This window comes from Triturus cristatus, chromosome 6 (assembly GCF_964204655.1).
Source record: "Triturus cristatus chromosome 6, aTriCri1.1, whole genome shotgun sequence".
In the NCBI taxonomy this organism is placed as follows: Eukaryota; Metazoa; Chordata; class Amphibia; order Caudata; family Salamandridae; genus Triturus; species Triturus cristatus.
This window is the reverse complement of record NC_140589.1, coordinates 785837457-785854187: the sequence shown is the minus strand read 5'-3', so window position 1 is coordinate 785854187 and position 16731 is coordinate 785837457. Positions and strand designations below refer to the sequence as shown.

The following is a 16731-nucleotide window of genomic DNA, read 5'->3' as shown; positions in this document are numbered from 1 at the left end:
AGTATATAATAGGGCAGGGGGATTAAAACTACCTCTTAAAACAGGCCACAGGGCGTTTTTGCCCTGTCCCCTCCCTTCACCACTGTGTAAACACGCCCTGTGTCCGTTTTCAGTTGGGAGATTAAGTTCATTTGAAACCTGAGGGTCCCTAGGGTCCAACTAGCCCACTAGGTACCTCCAGTAAGTGCCACAGAGCTGCGTTGCAGAGAGGTGTAAAAAGTGGCACAGCCTGGACCACCTCTCTGCAATGCAGCTCAGTGGCGCTTACTGGAAGCACTTGGTGGGCTAGTTAGCCCCCAGGGGCCCTCAGTATTAAAGGGAAATTATATCCCCAATTTAAAACGTGCCATAGTGCGTGTTTGCACACGTCACCTCAGGCCCCGTCCCCTCTCTTCACCACTGTGTAAACGCGCCCTGTGGCTGTTCTAAGTTGAGAGATTAAGTACCCTTGAATCCTAAGGGTCCCTAGGGTCAAACTAGACCACTAGGTACCTCCAGTAAGCGCCACAGAGCTGCGCTGCAGAGAGGTGTAAAAAGGGGCTTGGCCTCAGAACACCTGTCTGCAGCGCAGCTCCTTGGCGCATACTGGAGATGCCTGTTGGGCTAGTTGGCCCTCAGGGACCCTCAGTATTGAAGAGGAATTAATTCCCCAACTTACAACTCGCCAGGGGGCGCGTTTGCAGAGTGCTGCAAGGAGGGGGCGTGGCCTCCGGCACGATGCCAGTCTTTTATCTATTTTAATTTTTTAAGAAGGGGGGCTGTGTGGTTCCCCTTCTTATTCTAATTTATTGGCCCTGATGACCCCATCCCCCAGGGCCTGTCTCCTAATTATATTTTTTGACCCCAATCCCCAGGGCCGGCCACTGTTTTTTATTATTTTAAAAAAATATATATTTAAAGACACACCTAGGACATGCTGGACAAACCGTACGTACCTATCACCATGACGATTTGAGTGATATTCATTAAAAGGCGACTATGCATACAATGAATCCACGTGGAATGTATTTACACCACTAGTGAAGCTCTGACATGTCTGATGCCCTACCGTGCCTAATCCCGGTAGACACCCTTGTCGTTTATTTATACAAACATGGGTAGCTATTGACGGGCACATTTAATACACATGCACACCAAGCCATTCAAAGGGGATTCGACAAAAATTCGACCAAAACTATGTAAGAAACCCCCCTCACGGTTAATAAAACACACATCCACTGCCGGATGTGTAATACTTTTTATTTTACTCTCTGGAAAGGGGACGAACATCACTTGAGAGTCACAGCGCGCTCCTGGCAGAGCCCAATGCTGTGTTACACCCATCATTGCCTGCCGAGTGCCACACACCTCTGTGTTATATTCCACCAGCTAGTGCATATGCTATGACACTCTCTAGCCCATGTGCACTGTAACACCACCCCGTGAATATGTCATGCCACACTTGTCTTCGCACGGGTTATATTGCCCTATCTAACGTGCCTTCCCCGATGCCTATGTTATAACGCACAGTGCTATGCCATACATATTACAATCTGGGATCCATATCTATGTCACAGTGCATATGCAACGTTACACTCCCCAGCACATATTTTATATTACAACTTTAGAGACTAGTTAGGTTACACAACACTGCCCTGTGCATATTACACTCCAAGGCGCACATCGCATAGCACGCGCTAGTGCCTGTGCTATCTTGCGCTCTCCAATGAATCTGTCACTGCGCACAATGTATTGCATATTATATTTCACTCCCGGTTCATCTTATATCACACTTTTTGGTGCATAGTTTATACCATACACTATATCTAGTTTTCATTTTGAATCGTGCTCTCAGGACTATGTTCTATATAACACTGTGTTCACCTACCCTTTTCACGGACATTACATTTTGCGATAGGGGGTGGAGGATCAGGGGGTGTTTCTGCCAAGTGAGCCCGGAGTCACAGTCACAAACGTCCTCTTCTTCCTGAATAAAAGTGAGATTATGCTGCATACTTGTTCATATTTTAAGTAGTTCGCACAGACACACATTTTAAAAACAATAAATACCCACCTTCTCTGAACAGTTAGCTTGCTGCCCCATCCCCCTCCTCCCTATCCTCTGTTGTGTGAATCCATGGACTAGCCTCCTCCCTCCTGCCATGCATGGTCTGATGTGCTGCCACTGCCCTCAATTTAGTATGATGTACCAGCCCCCTCCTCCTGCCCTCCATTGCCCAATTCTATGCCCCATCATTGACCTCCTGCTTAAACTCTGTGCTTAGCTTGCTGCCCCTATTCTCCTTCCCCCTGCCCTCCGATGTCTTTGTGCATGCCCCTGCTCCATCCTTTTTGCCCACCATGTTCCATGGACCTGCCACTCCTATCTACTCTGAGTGTTCTGTTGAGCTGCCACTCCCCTCCCACCTGCCTAGCATTGTCAGATGACTGTAACCTGTCCCTGCCACCTCCACCCTGCCTGTCCACATGCCATGCCCCTATCCTCTTCCTCCTGTCCTACATGGTCCATTGCACTGCCACACCCTTCTGCCCTCCCTGGACTGTTGTGCTGCAACTGCTCCTCCTGCCTGCCCCGTGCGGTCTGTTGTGAGGCCCCTTCCCCTGAACTTTCTTGTCTGTGCACAGGTCCTGACCCTCCCTTCTATCCTCCATCGTCCTTTGTGCATGCCCCTGCACCCTCCTTCTTGCCCTTCATAGCTATTGTGCTGCCACTAACCCTCCCACTTGCCATGCATGGTCTTCTGTGCTGCCATGGCCCATCCCACCTTCCCTGTGTGGTCAGTTAGCTGCCCCTGACCCCCTCCCACCTTCCCTCCATGGTCTGTGTGTATGCCATCACAGTCTCACTGTTGCTCTTCATGGTGTGTCTTGCTTCTAGTGCCCATCCTGCCTGACCTCCATGGCTATCTTGCTGCTCCTGCCCTGCCCCCTTGCCCCCAGCACTCTGTTTACATGTGCAGACCCCTACTCCCTCCCTCCTGGCTTGTATGTTCCATTGTAATGCCCCTGATCCTTCCCTCCTGCCCTTTATGGTCTGTTATGCTGCAGCTTTCTCTCCTGTCTGTCCATTATGGTCAGCTAGCTACCATTGCGTCTTGCCCCTCTGTTCTCTGTTGTCCATGTGCATGTTCCTGTCCCCTCCCTCTTGCTTTCTATGGATTGTTGTGCTGCACTCCCGTCCCGCATGCCCTGTGTGGTGTATTGTGTTGCTGCAAACCCTGATGCCTGCCCTGCAGGGTCAGTTTGGTGCACCTCTCCATGTCCCTCCTGTCCTCTGTTACCCAAGTCCATGTCCCTACCCCATTTCCTTCCATGATCCAATGTACCATACTTGCGAACATTTTGAACTTGGTAAGAGGGAGATTTTGAAAAAAAACTGGGGTATTGATTTTCCCCTTTGAGTTACATTGAAAAAGAGGAGATTGTAGACAGGAGACAGATCAAATAAAGCCCATTTGAGCTTAAAAACATTGGACGTTTCCTGGCTGAATCGGGTCTGTTGGCATGCATGGTTGTACTACCATTGCCTCTTCCTTCTGCCCACAATGGTCTAGTACATTGCCACAGCCTCTCTTGCAAGTCCTGTATTGTTGGTTTGCTGCCCCTGCCCCACTTTCCACTGCCCTCCATAGTCTGTTGTGCTGCCACGGCCCTTCCTGCCTGCTCAGTGTGGTTAAATTGTTGCCTTTGCACCCTCCTACCTGCCTTCAATTTTCAGAGTCCGTGCCCCTGGCCTCTGCCTCTCATCAGTATCCCAATGAACAACTAGATTGCTAACATTCTATATTTATTACAAAAGTGTGGAACGCCTGACGTCATCTTGATGTAATCAAAACTGTAATACCTAGAGCATTTCCTTTAGAAATTACATATATGAGAGGGTCTTATGGCATCAAAATTATGGTTAGTGCTCTAAAAGACTAAAATAAGGACATATTTTCTGAGTTTTCAAATAGCGACAAAGCACTTTTAAATTATTTGTTATGTTTATGTATTTTTATCCAGTTGACCACTTGATTAAATGTTGCACTTAGGGGAGAGGATGTGGTGTTACTTCCAGAACTGCAGACTTTGCAACTGGGGAACCAGGTTGGAGTTTCTGCTTCAGCTCGACATTCTGTGATTCTGGTCAAATCACTTAGTCTCCCCATGTCTACAACCAAAATGAATTTGTTCTTGTGTGATGTAACCAATGCTCATGTAAAGCACTCCAATACCTGACAAGTCTGCACTATATAATACTGCAAAAACACAAAATAATAAGTGTTTTGCACACTTTTGTCATTGGGCTATATTTGGGCTACATCTGGGTGATTTTGGGCTACATTTGGGCTCTTTTGTCTCCGGTGGCCATCTTGGGAGATTTATTTGTTATGAAGTTTCCTAATTTCCTCATGTACTGCAGTCTCCTCAGTAGGAAATGCTTTCAGTTTTTTACTTTGATTCCATCATGAAGGTATTCAGATATGTCACACATTTGCCATAAATTCTGAAAGTTAGCACTCTAGTTGCTCATTAGATCACTGTAGTAAAACTACTGTTCACCATGGAAGTCTGCTCCTGGTATTAAAAGTGCATGTTTCAGTCTGCATGTCAGAATTTTTTAATGAAATAGAAGAGAATTTGAGAAGTCACTCAAAATGTGCCCTCATTTTCTTTCTTCAGCATTAATCATAATTTCTATGGCAAAATGAACCCCCTCATTGTGTTCCTTTTTAAATTAAATGTTTTAAGTGTTACCAGTTTATTCCAATCAAGATGGCTTCAGGTGTGCCATACTTTTGTCATAATGAAGACAGTAAGCGCTCTACTTGTTTTTAAGAACACTCTGGGACATTCTGTCATTGGGCTATACTTGGGCTACATCTGGGTGATATTTGGGCTACATTTGGGCTCTTTTGTCTCTGGTGGCCATCTTGGGAGACTTATTTGTTATGAAGTTTCCTAATTTCCTCATTTACTGCAGTCTCCTCAGTAGGAAATACTTTCAGTGTTTTACTTTGATTCCATCAAGAAGGCATTCAGATGTGTCACACATTTGCCATAAATTCAGAATGTTAGCACTCTTTTTGCTCATTAGATCACTGTAGTAAAGCTACTGCTCACCAGGGAAAACTGCTGCTGGTATTGAAAGTGCATGTTTCAGTCTGCATGTCAGAATTTTTTAATGAAATAAAAGAGGATTTCAGAAGTCAAAATGTGCCCTAGTTTTTCTTTCTGCAGCACTAATCATAATTGTTATGGAAAAATGAACCCCCTCATGTTGTTCCTTTTTAAATTAAATGTTTTAAGAGTTACCACCTTAATCCAAGCAAGATGGCTTCAGGTGTGCCATACGTTTATCATAAGTAGGACTGTTAGCGCTCTAGTTGTTCTTTGGAACACTCTGGGAAGCTGCAGTAGAACACAAAGGAATCAACTGACAGTCTCTTCCCTTGTTGGATGTACATGTTTTACTGAGAATGTCAGACTTCATTCTCACATGACTGAGAAAGATAATGTGAATTTACAGAAAATAAGCTCTCAGTTTAGCTTATAGATCACCTTCCAAACCTTTGTGGGAAAAGCATGAGAAAATATTTTTCTCTCAATCATGATATCCCAGCAGAAGGCTTTTTCACATGGTGAAATCACCTTAGAACATACCACAATTCCTAAAATGAGTATGGTACCATCAACAAATGATTTAAAATGTAACTAAAGTCTTAAAACCTTCTATTAACTGCAATGCTTTTTAATGAGGTGCTATCATGTATATTGGTCCCAAGATGGCTGCCAACACTTCTTGGATGAAGTGCTGACAGCCAATCAGATCTCAGGATGAGATGTGTGGTTAGGCTCCGCCCACATATATATATGATTTTACTTTTGATTTTCTCAGGAACTACTGAACAGATTGACACCACCTGCAAAAGGCACTTCCCTGAGCTGAGGACTACCTCTCTGCCAAATTTCAAGTAATTCTGTTCAGCCGTTCGGGCTGTACCTTGGACTAAAGGTCCCTATGGAAAATTGCATGGGGAAAACGTGTTTTGGGACACCCCTTTTTTCTCAGCCCCCGCTTGACGAATCCCCCCCGAGACTTTCAGGGTAGGAGCGGAGCGGAGCGCCCCACCTATTTTGAAAATTTCGCGAGGATTCGTCAACCGGCGCCAAAGTTATTCCAAATAGAATGTTGCGGATTTCCTATGGAAACACGGTCCTAACTAGAACTATCTACTGGCGACCGCCAGCAGATAATATATATATATATATATATATATATATATATATATATATATATATATATATATATATATATATATATTATCTACTATCTACTGGCGGTCGCCAGTAGATAGTTATAGTTAGGACCGTGTTTCCATAGGAAATCTGAAAATTCTATTTTGAATAACTTTGGCGCTGGTTGACGAATCCTCGCGAAATTTTCAAAACTAATGGGGCGCTCCGCTCAGCTCCTACCCTGAAAGTCTCGGGGCGATTCGTCAAGCGGGGGCCGAGAAAAAAGGGGGGTCCCAAAACGCGTTTTCCCCATGCATTTTCCCATAGGACCTTTAGTCGAAGGTACAGCCCGAACGGCTGAACAGAATTACTTGAAATTTGGCAGAGAGGTAGTCCTCAGGTCAGGGAAGTGCCTTTTGCAGGTCTGGTGTCAATCTGTTCAGTAGTTCCTGAGAAAATAGCATTTAAAAGCATATAAATATCTATAAGCGCGTACAGTGCGCGCACCGTGCGCGCACCGTGCGAGCACCCTAACGTGCGCGAGCGTAATTCTGATTGGTGGTTACATGTTAGTCAATGATCGAATCGGTCGAAATCAGGAAGTGTCGGCCTCCATTTTGTTTGTTTTCAGTGCGAGAGTAAAAAAGGAAGGTGGCGAACGTAAAAAGGGTGCAGGGTAGAGAGTTCCTGACCCCCTAGCCTTTGTCAGGGGGTCCCTGAAGGACCCCGAAGGCAGCGAAAAAAAAATGTGATTTTTTTTTAAAAAAAACGCGGGGGTGCGCGCACCGTGCGCACACGGTGAAAAACCACAAAAAAAAAAAATACATTTTAATACGTAGTTTATTGTAAAATAAATATATAAAAAAAATAATAATACAGACATAACTTAGCATTTAAAAAAACGTACAAATTCACAGAAAAAAACATAAGTTACATACACGTTATAGTTAGGAATTAGCATTTAAAAAACCTTGCAAATTCACTTAAAAAACCATAGGTTTCACACATGTTATAGTTAGGTGGATATTTCACTCGTAAAAAACCAATGAAATTCCCCCGTTATAGTTAGTTCAGATAATCAATCAATCAATCAATCAATCATAGGCCTTTATAAAGAGCACTACTCACCCGGAGGGTCTCAAGGCGCTAGGGGGGGGGGGGGGGTCCGCTACTGCTCGAACAGCCAGGTCTTGAGCTTCTTCCTGAAGGAGAGGTGGTCTTGGGTCAGGCGTAGGTCGGTGGGGAGGGCGTTCCAAGTCTTGGCGGCCAGGTGGGAGAAGGATCTTCCTCCTGTTGTCGCTCTGTGGATGCGGGGGACGGCTGCGAGGGCGTGACTGGTCGAGCGGAGGTGGCGTTTGGGAGCGTAGAAGTTAAGGCGGCTGTTGAGGTAGGTCGGGCCTTGGTTGTGTAGGGCTTTGTGTGCGTGGGTGAGGAGCCGGAAGGTGATTCTTTTGTTGATCGGGAGCCAGTGCAGGTCTCTCAGGTGTCTGGAGATGTGAGTTCGTCTGGGGACGTCGAGGATGAGTCTCGCCGAGGCGTTCTGGATCCGCTGGAGTCTCTTCTGGAGCTTGGCGGTGGTACCGGCGTAGAGGGCGTTGCCGTAGTCCAGTCGACTGGTGACGAGGGCCTGGGTGACCGTTTTCCTGGTCTCGGTGGGGATCCACCGGAAGATCTTACGTAGCATGCGCAGGATGTTGAAACAGGACGAGGAGAAGGCGTTGACTTGTCTGGTCATGGAGAGGGAGGAGTCCAGGATGAAGCCCAGGTTGCGTGCGTGGTCTGTCGGTTTGGGTGCGTTGCCCAGGGCGGGGGGCCACCAGGAGTCGTCCCAGGCGGAGGGTGAGGAGCCCAGGATGAGGACTTCCGTCTTGTCTGTGTTCAGTTTCAGGCGGCTGGTCGTCATCCACTCGGCCACGTTTTTCATCCCTTCGTGCAGGTTGGCTCTGGCGGTGGCGGGGTCGTTGGTCAGGGAGAGGATCAGCTGGGTGTCATCGGCGTAGGAGATGATGTTCAGGTTGTGTTGGCGTGCGATGGCCGCAAGGGGGCTCATGTAGACATTGAAGAGGGTGGGGCTGAGCGAGGAGCCCTGAGGGATGCCGCAGATGACTTCCGTGGCTTCTGATCTGAACGGGGGCGGCGGACTCTCTGTGTCCTTCCGGTGAGGAAGGAGATGATCCATTCCAGTGCCTTCTCCTCGATCCCGATGTTGCTGAGGCGCTGCACTAGGGTGCGGTGGCAGACAGTGTCGAAGGCCGCGGAGAGGTCCAGGAGGATGAGGGCCGCTGTTTCTCCGTTGTCCAGCAGGGTTCGGATGTCGTCGATGGCGGCGATGAGGGCGGTCTCGGTGCTGTGGTTGGCCCGGAAGCCTGACTGGGAAGGGTCGAGGGAACCAGTCGTCTCGAGGAAGGCTGCCAGTTGCTTGTTGATGGTCTTCTCGATGACTTTGGCTGGAAACGGGAGGAGCGAGATGGGGCGGTAGTTCTTGAGTTCGGTGGGGTCCGCTGTTGGTTTCTTTAGTAGAGCGCTGAGTTCGGCGTGCTTCCAGCTCTCAGGGAAGGTGGCGGTGTCGAGGGAGGTGTTGATGATGTCCCGCAGGTGGGGTGCGATGACAGCGTCGGCCTTGTTGAAGATGTGGTGAGGGCAGGGGTCGGTTGGGGATCCGGAGTGGATGGAGTTCATCGTGCTGATGGTGTCTTCGAGGTTGATCGGTGTCCAGGCGTTGAGGGTGGTGGTGGGGGGCGTTGGTTTGGTCGTGGGGAGCGTTGGTTGTGTTCTGAAGCTGTTGTGTATGTCAGCGATCTTGTTGTAGAAGTAGGAGGCGAGGGAGTTGCAGAGGTCTTGCGATGGGGTGATGTCGTTGGTTCCGGCGTTGGGGTTGGAGAGCTCTCTGACGATGTTGAAGAGTTCCTTGCTGTTGTGTGCATTGTTGTCCAGCCGGTCCTTGAATGCTGTTTTCTTGGTGGCGTGGATCAGTTGATGGTGCATACGGGTGGCGAGCTTGAGGGTAGTCATGTTGTCCGGCGTTGGGTCTCTTCTCCAGGCTTTCTCGAGGGCTTGGCAGTTCTTCTTGGAGCTCTTGAGTTCGTCGGTGAACCACGGGGCCTTCTTGCTTCCGGGTCTGCTGGGTGGGGTCCTAAGAGGGGCGAGCTCGTCCGCGCAGGTGGAGATCCATTTCGTGAGGTTGTCGGCGGCTTGGCTGGGGTTCGGTGAGCTGGCGGGAGGGTGCTGGCTCAGGGATGCGGTGAGTTGTTCGGCTAGGATCGTGTTCCAGCTTCTTCGTGCAGCCTGTTGCTGGTGGTGGTGGACCGTGGTTCTTTTGAAGGTGAAGTGGATGCAGCTGTGGTCCGTCCAGTGGAGTCCTGTGGCGTGGCTGAAGGAGATGTCTTTGCTGGACGAGAAGACGGCGTCGAGTGTGTGTCCGGCGAGGTGGGTGGGGGTGGTCACCAGCTGCTTGAGTCCGAGGGTGGCGAGGTTGTCAAGCAGGGTGGTGGTGTTGCGGTCGTTGTTGTTCTCCAGGTGGAAGTTGATGTCCCCGAGGAGGATGTAGTCGGCAGAGGGGAGGGCGTGCGGGCTGATGAAGTCGGCGATGTCTTCGCTGAATTGTGTGCGTGGTCCCGGGGGTCGGTAGATCAGGGTGCCTCTGAGGGTGGTCTTGGGGTCGGTGTGGATCTGGAAGTGCAGGTGTTCGGCGGTTGTCAGGGTGTTGTCGGCGTTGGTCGAGATACGGATGGTGTCCCTGTGGATGATGGCGATGCCTCCTCCAGTCTGGTTGTCGCGGTCTTTCCGGATGATCTTGTAGCCCTCTGGGATGGCGATGGCGATGTCGGGCGCTGAGGAGTCGTTCATCCAGGTTTCCGTGAGGAAGGCAACGTCAGGAGCTGTGGTGTCGAGGAGGTTCCAGAGTTGAACGGCGTGTCTGTGGACGGAGCGGGTGTTGAGCAGGATGCACTTGAGGTGGTTGCTGCTGGTGTTCGGCTTGGCGGGTGCTGGTGTGGGGCGGGTCCGGATGCAGGTGAACTTGCAGGTGCGGCAGCTGAAGGGTCCGTGGGTGCGTCTCGGAGTGGCTCGGTAGCACCCGGGGGTTCGGCCGGTGTTGAGTGCGTTGAGGGTGGCGGCATCGTAAGTCCGGCGGGTGGGGTGGCCTCTGCGGGGGCCAGGGGTTCTGGCGCTGGGTGCGGTCCAGGCGCGGACGGGCGCAGACGGGCTTACCTTTGGCGCACCTTCGGCGCTCATTCGGTGCTCCCGCTACGCGCGTCCGCTGCGTGGTCGCTCTGGGGGCGTCATAAGAGGGGAGCCGGGAGGGAGGGTCAGCGGGGAGGCGGGGAGCGCGGGATCCAAACGGCGGGCGGGGGGGCGGGGTCTCATGGGAAGCGGCGGGAACCTGGGGGCTCGGTGGCGGCTGGGGCGGCGCTCGGCGGCCCTGTGGCGGCTGGGGCGGCGCTCGGCGGCCCTGTGGTGGCTCAGGCGGCAGGCGGCAGCAGGAGGCCCAGCAGGTAAGGAGCAGGCGGGAGGAGTGGGGGCGACCAGGCCGAGGGCACAGTGGTCACACCTGGGGCAGAGGAGAGGGTCCCCTTAAGAGGGGAGCCGGGAGGGAGGGTCAGCGGGGAGCGCGGGATCCAATCGGCGGGCGGGGGGCGGGGTCTCGTGGGAAGCGGCGGGAACCTGGGGGCTCGGTGGCGGCTGGGGCGGCGCTCGGCGGCCCTGTGGCGGCTGGGGCGGCGCTCGGCGGCCCTGTGGTGGCTCAGGCGGCAGGCGGCAGCAGGAGGCCCAGCAGGTAAGGAGCAGGCGGGAGGAGTGGGGGCGACCAGGCCGAGGGCACAGTGGTCACACCTGGGGCAGAGGAGAGGGTCCCCTTAAGAGGGGAGCCGGGAGGGAGGGTCAGCAGGGAGGCGGGGAGCGCGGGATCCAATCGGCGGGCGGGGGGGCGGGGTCTCGTGGGAAGCGGCGGGAACCTGGGGGCTCGGTGGCGGCTGGGGCGGCGCTCGGCGGCCCTGTGGCGGCTGGGGCGGCGCTCGGCGGCCCTGTGGTGACTCAGGCGGCAGGCGGCAGCAGGAGCCCAGCAGGTAAGGAGCAGGCGGGAGGAGTGGGGGCGACCAGGCCGAGGGCACAGTGGTCACACCTGGGGCAGAGGAGAGGGTCCCCTTAAGAGGGGAGCCGGGAGGGAGGGTCAGCGGGGAGGCGGGGAGCGCGGGATCCAATCGGCGGGCGGGGGGGCGGGGTCTCGTGGGAAGCGGCGGGAACCTGGGGACTCGGTGGCGGCTGGGGCGGCGCTCGGCGGCCCTGTGGCGGCTGGGGCGGCGCTCGGCGGCCCTGTGGTGGCTCAGGCGGCAGGCGGCAGCAGGAGGCCCAGCAGGTAAGGAGCAGGCGGGAGGAGTGGGGGCGACCAGGCCGAGGGCACAGTGGTCACACCTGGGGCAGAGGAGAGGGTCCCCTTAAGAGGGGAGCCGGGAGGGAGGGTCAGCGGGGAGCGCGGGATCCAATCGGCGGGCGGGGGGGCGGGGTCTCGTGGGAAGCGGCGGGAACCTGGGGGCTCGGTGGCGGCTGGGGCGGCGCTCGGCGGCCCTGTGGCGGCTGGGGCGGCGCTCGGCGGCCCTGTGGTGGGTCAGGCGGCAGGCGGCAGCAGGAGGCCCAGCAGGTAAGGAGCAGGCGGGAGGAGTGGGGGCGACCAGGCCGAGGGCACAGTGGTCACCAATAACTATAACTCGCGCGCCCGCAATGCACTGCTGATGACGTCACATATTACATCACTCATGACATGGTCAGTGACATCACTCATGACATCACTGATGACATCATCCTTGTGATAGAGTGGCGGTCGCGCGAGTTATAGTTATCTGAACTAACTATAACGGGGGAATTTCATTGGTTTTTCACGAGTGAAATATCCACCTAACTATAACATGTGTGAAACCTATGGTTTTTTAAGTGAATTTGCAAGGTTTTTTAAATGCTAATTCCTAACTATAACGTGTATGAAACCTATGGTTTTTTCAGTGAATATATATATAGATAGATATATATATATAGATATATATAGGTGTGATCAAGTCAGTTTCACTGACGAAACGCGTTACGAGTGTTAATTAAAACTTCTTGTGTATCCTTCCGAGTGCGAGTCCTTCTATCAGAAGAATCTGTGTGGAGATATATATATATATATATATTCACTGAAAAAACCATAGGTGTATTATTATTTTTTTTATATATTTATTTTTCAATAAACTACGTATTATAAATTTATTTTATTTTGTTATGGTTTTTCACCGTGCGCGCACGGTGCGCGCACCCCCGTGATTTAAAGAAAAACATTTTTTAATGTTTTTTTCTGCCTGACCAAGGCTAGGGGGTCAGGAACTCTCTACCCTGCCCCCTTTTCACGTTCGCCACCTTCCTTTTCCACTCTCGCACTGAAAACAAACAAAATGGCGTCCGACACTTCCTGATTTCGACCGATTCGAATGTTGACTGACATGTAACAACCAATCAGAATTACGCTCGCGCACGTTAGGGTGCGCGCACGGTGCGCGCACGGTGCGCGGCTATAGATATGTATGTGCTTTTTAATGCAATTTTCTCTGGAACTACTGAACAGATTGACTCCATATATGCAAAAGGCACTTCCCTGACCGGAGGACTACCTCTCTGCCAAATTTCAAGTAATTCTGTTCAGCCGTTCGGGCTGTACCTTCGACTAAAGGTCCTATGGGAAAATGCATGGGGAAAACGCGTTTTGGGACCCCCCTTTTTTCTCGGCCCCCACTTGACGAATCCCCCCGAGACTTTCAGGGTAGGAGCTGAGCGGAGCGCCCCATTAGTTTTGAAAATTTCTCGAAGATTCGTCAACAGGCCCCAAAGTTATTCAAAATAGAATTTTGAGATTTCCTATGGAAACACAGTCCTAACTATAACTATCCACTGGCGACCGCCAGTAGATAATATATATATATATATATATATATATATATATATATATATATATATATATATATATATATATATATATATATATATACACATATATATATATATATAGTTTCATGAAACTTATACTAAACTAGCAATTAAATAAAGTGCAATGAAATCCCAGGATCAGATCTCAACAAACTGAATACCTGCACAATTTAAAGTAATGTGGTAAAGGCATCTGTTCTAAGAGAAGTGTCAATTGAACGTTGACTCTGCAAGTGAGCATTCTGCCATGACAAGGTGTGCTAGAAATGCAATGTTGGTTTATCACCATGGGGGTTTGAGTCTTGTGTCACATAATTTATGTGCCTGGTGAGCATCAATTTCCTTTCGATCTAACCATTATGTCATTATTTTAGTCGGCAAACGATAGAGGGACAGGCTATTGATGGAAGATAGTGGAAGAAAACATTTCAGGATCCATTGTGGCGCCTGGAAGTGGTTCAAGTAAGGAATTGAAGGCTGTGCATTTGTCAGGTGAATATACACACCGATTAGAGATCATGGGGGAGCTGGAGCCCCTTCCCTGACCAAGAAGGCTGTAAAAGGAGACAAGAGAAAGGGGAAACTAGTGTTATGACAGGACCATACCTCCAATACTTGTCAAATATTGTCTGATTTCCACCAATTTGAGAAGTAGCAGCAAAGGAAGAGAGAAAGGAATCAATTCCAAAAGTTGCAGGTGAATGATTAGAACCAGTTCTAAGTTTGTATCTAAGCTGAAGACTACCAGAAGGGCTGCAGGTGGCCCCAGGGATTTCACAAAATCCAATACCACTCAGACAGTATTTTGACTGAGGCAGAACAGGTACATTGAGGTAAAATGTATTGGGCACTACAAAGGCTTTTTGGCCTGACATTATGGTTCTGCTATGGAACAATTCAGTTTGTTCCAATGAAAACTGAATTACAGCTAATATATTTAAAAAATTACTTCAGTCTATGAACTCAACCTCAGGTCTCGGAGGAAACTTCAAAAAAACTGAAGTAAAAAGAAAGCAAAATAGCTAACAGAGTTTTATTTTACAAATGTGAACTTTTACTCACCATCATTTTCTGTGTCTTTCAGGCAGATGACAATGTCAGGAATAAGTCCCTTCTCTGATATAGCTATCCAATGTTCTGGCAGTTTCGGAAAATTATCCAATATCCATCCACCGATTAGTGAAGTGCCGATTAGTCTTTCCTTATTTTCCTCATTGAACTGAAAATAGAAATATAATACCAATTTTTCATCCCGGAGATAAGAACATCAATTAGGAGAAAATACCTTCATGGTAATTACTGTGCTCAAAATTACCCTATGGATACTGTCCAAGAGCGCATCAACATTTCAAGATCCCACCAGCCCACATCGGAAGCCAACATCCTTCTCAATGTTGCCAACACAGGCTTGAAATACATGCTGGACTCAATGCACTTTCTAAACCTTAACCATCAGCTCTTTAGTACACCCAAGAACTCTCGGACAGCGAGGTACCAGTGACAGACAAGAAAAAAAACCACTCTCATCCAACTCAAAGGACATCATTTTACAAGGCTAAACTAAGCAAATCACTTAAAGCTGTCAAGCATTGTGTTAATTCTTACCAAGGTCCTTCAAGCTTGCATTCAATAGACACCACATGTATTGCTTGCTCACCAAAAAAGATTAACAAATCAGATTCTACATAGACATCACAAAACCGAAAGTCACTCTTCCATCATTCACACAAGGCTTCACTCTCACATGGACAAATGCCTACCTCCTCGAGCATGCTGAACTCACTCCACTTCCTCAACATACTCAAGGCCATACCATATAATTACATAATTGTACCATCATGTATGGTAAAACTACTTCATGGTAATCCCCTCAATTCCCTTATCAACATATTCAGTGCCTCCCTCAGCCAATTAATCTTTCTGTCAAGAAGCAGTGTGGAGGTACTCGCTTCCGCTTAACGTGGTTCATGTACAGGGGAAGCAGTACTTTAAACACACTCACACTGAGCGCTTTTCAGCGAAGAAAAGGCTGGTGGTCATTCCAGAATGCTGGTGCTGTTGACACATTTCAGACTGTGTGCACAAGAAGGGTGGGCTGTGGCAGTACACTACCCATCAACTGCAATTCCCAGGGACCACAAACTCTTTCATGTCTAGAGAGATAAAGACTGATTCATGTGACATTTTGCAAAGTGCGCAACTCTTGGAGATAAGAGTGTCCTGGTGCTAGCTGAAGGCAAGGCAAAAGTGTAGCGGGAGTGAGATAGAAAATAGGAAGATTTTAGGCATTTACGAAAAAGAGTTAGGCTGTTGATGGACCATACAAAGGGCAGGAGAGTATTCCAAGATTTTGCACTAAGACCTGACAAAGGCCGGCTGAGATAAAGATTTTTGGGGAATATGAATAAAATTGGCCAGAACTGGAGAAGAGCATTCTTGATGGAGAATATGATCAAAAAGTGAAGACACCTGGTAAGAAGAAGATGTAATTATTTCTTGGTGGCCCAGAAAGCTTTTAAAGTGCCCATTTTGCGGATGGGTAGCCAGTGGAGGATTATTAAATGATTGGATATTAAAGAATATATGTTAAGTCCAGGGATGAGGTGGGCAGTGGTATTTTGAATGTGCTGCAGTCTGGAGCTGGAATAAGCAGGAAGCCCAAGAAACAAAATGCAAATATTTGTACAGAAATCTCACAAAGGATAAAACAGGTGTTATTGAGTTTGTCAATGTGAGTGACAAGTGAAATCTGGGGGTCAAAATGACGCTTAAGTTGCAGACTGTAGTGGGGGGGCAGGAGCAGGGTCAGTTGTTCATCTGGAAAAGCTGTAGACAAAGATTAGAACTTTTGGTTTTATTGGTTTTAAGGTGTGCAGTGCTGGTGCTTATTCATTTGGTGACTACTCTGAAGCAGTCTTTGAAAAGGACTAAGAGAAGCTGAAAATCCCTGTTTAGGTGCGAAATAATTTGCGTATCATCAGCATAAGCATAGAAGCGTAGCTGAAAAGAGAGAACGAGGTCAACAAGAGATATTAAAGGCAGCAGGGCTGAGGGAGGAGAGTTGTGAACCACACACGGAACCGGTTTAAATTAGGTCTGAAAAGGGGAAATGTTAACAACCTGGAACAATCAGCTAAGAATGAAAAAAGCCAATTCAACGCAAGATCTTTTATGTCTATATTTTTGGGATGGCAAATAAGTGTGATATGGAATATCATGCGAAATGCCACAGAGAGGTCTAATAATATAAGTCTAGCAGTCAACGAATGTCATCAGAAGCATAGACAATGACTATTTACGTGCTGTAGAAGGGGCACAAAATGAATGAGAGGGGGCTAACATGTTACTGGCTACAACATATTGGGTGAGTCGCTACTTGCCAATGGACTCAGTTACTTTAGCTATGAAAGGAAGGAGAGAAATAGGTCTTTAGATGGCAGACACGTTAGGGCAAGCAGGTTGCTTCTTAATGAGAAGTGAGTTTCCGCTCTTTTGGGGCTTGGCCAGTGACTGATTACTTATTATGTAAGGTTGTGTAGGCAGGATAAATGGATGAGG

The 16731-nt window shown here is 49.1% G+C and overlaps 1 protein-coding gene across 6 annotated transcripts in view; it reads right to left on the bottom strand.

The window, feature by feature from the left end:
* The window catches only part of AK9 (adenylate kinase 9), a 1219082-nt gene that overhangs the window by 842343 nt on the left and 360008 nt on the right, over positions 1 to 16731 (bottom strand). For all 6 annotated transcript variants that reach the window (XM_085611347.1, XM_085611348.1, XM_085611351.1 and 3 more), the window contains exon 18: positions 14236 to 14392. In XM_085611347.1, coding sequence (XP_085467473.1) covers positions 14236 to 14392 — 157 coding nt within the window. The remainder of the gene's footprint in view (positions 1 to 14235; positions 14393 to 16731) is intronic.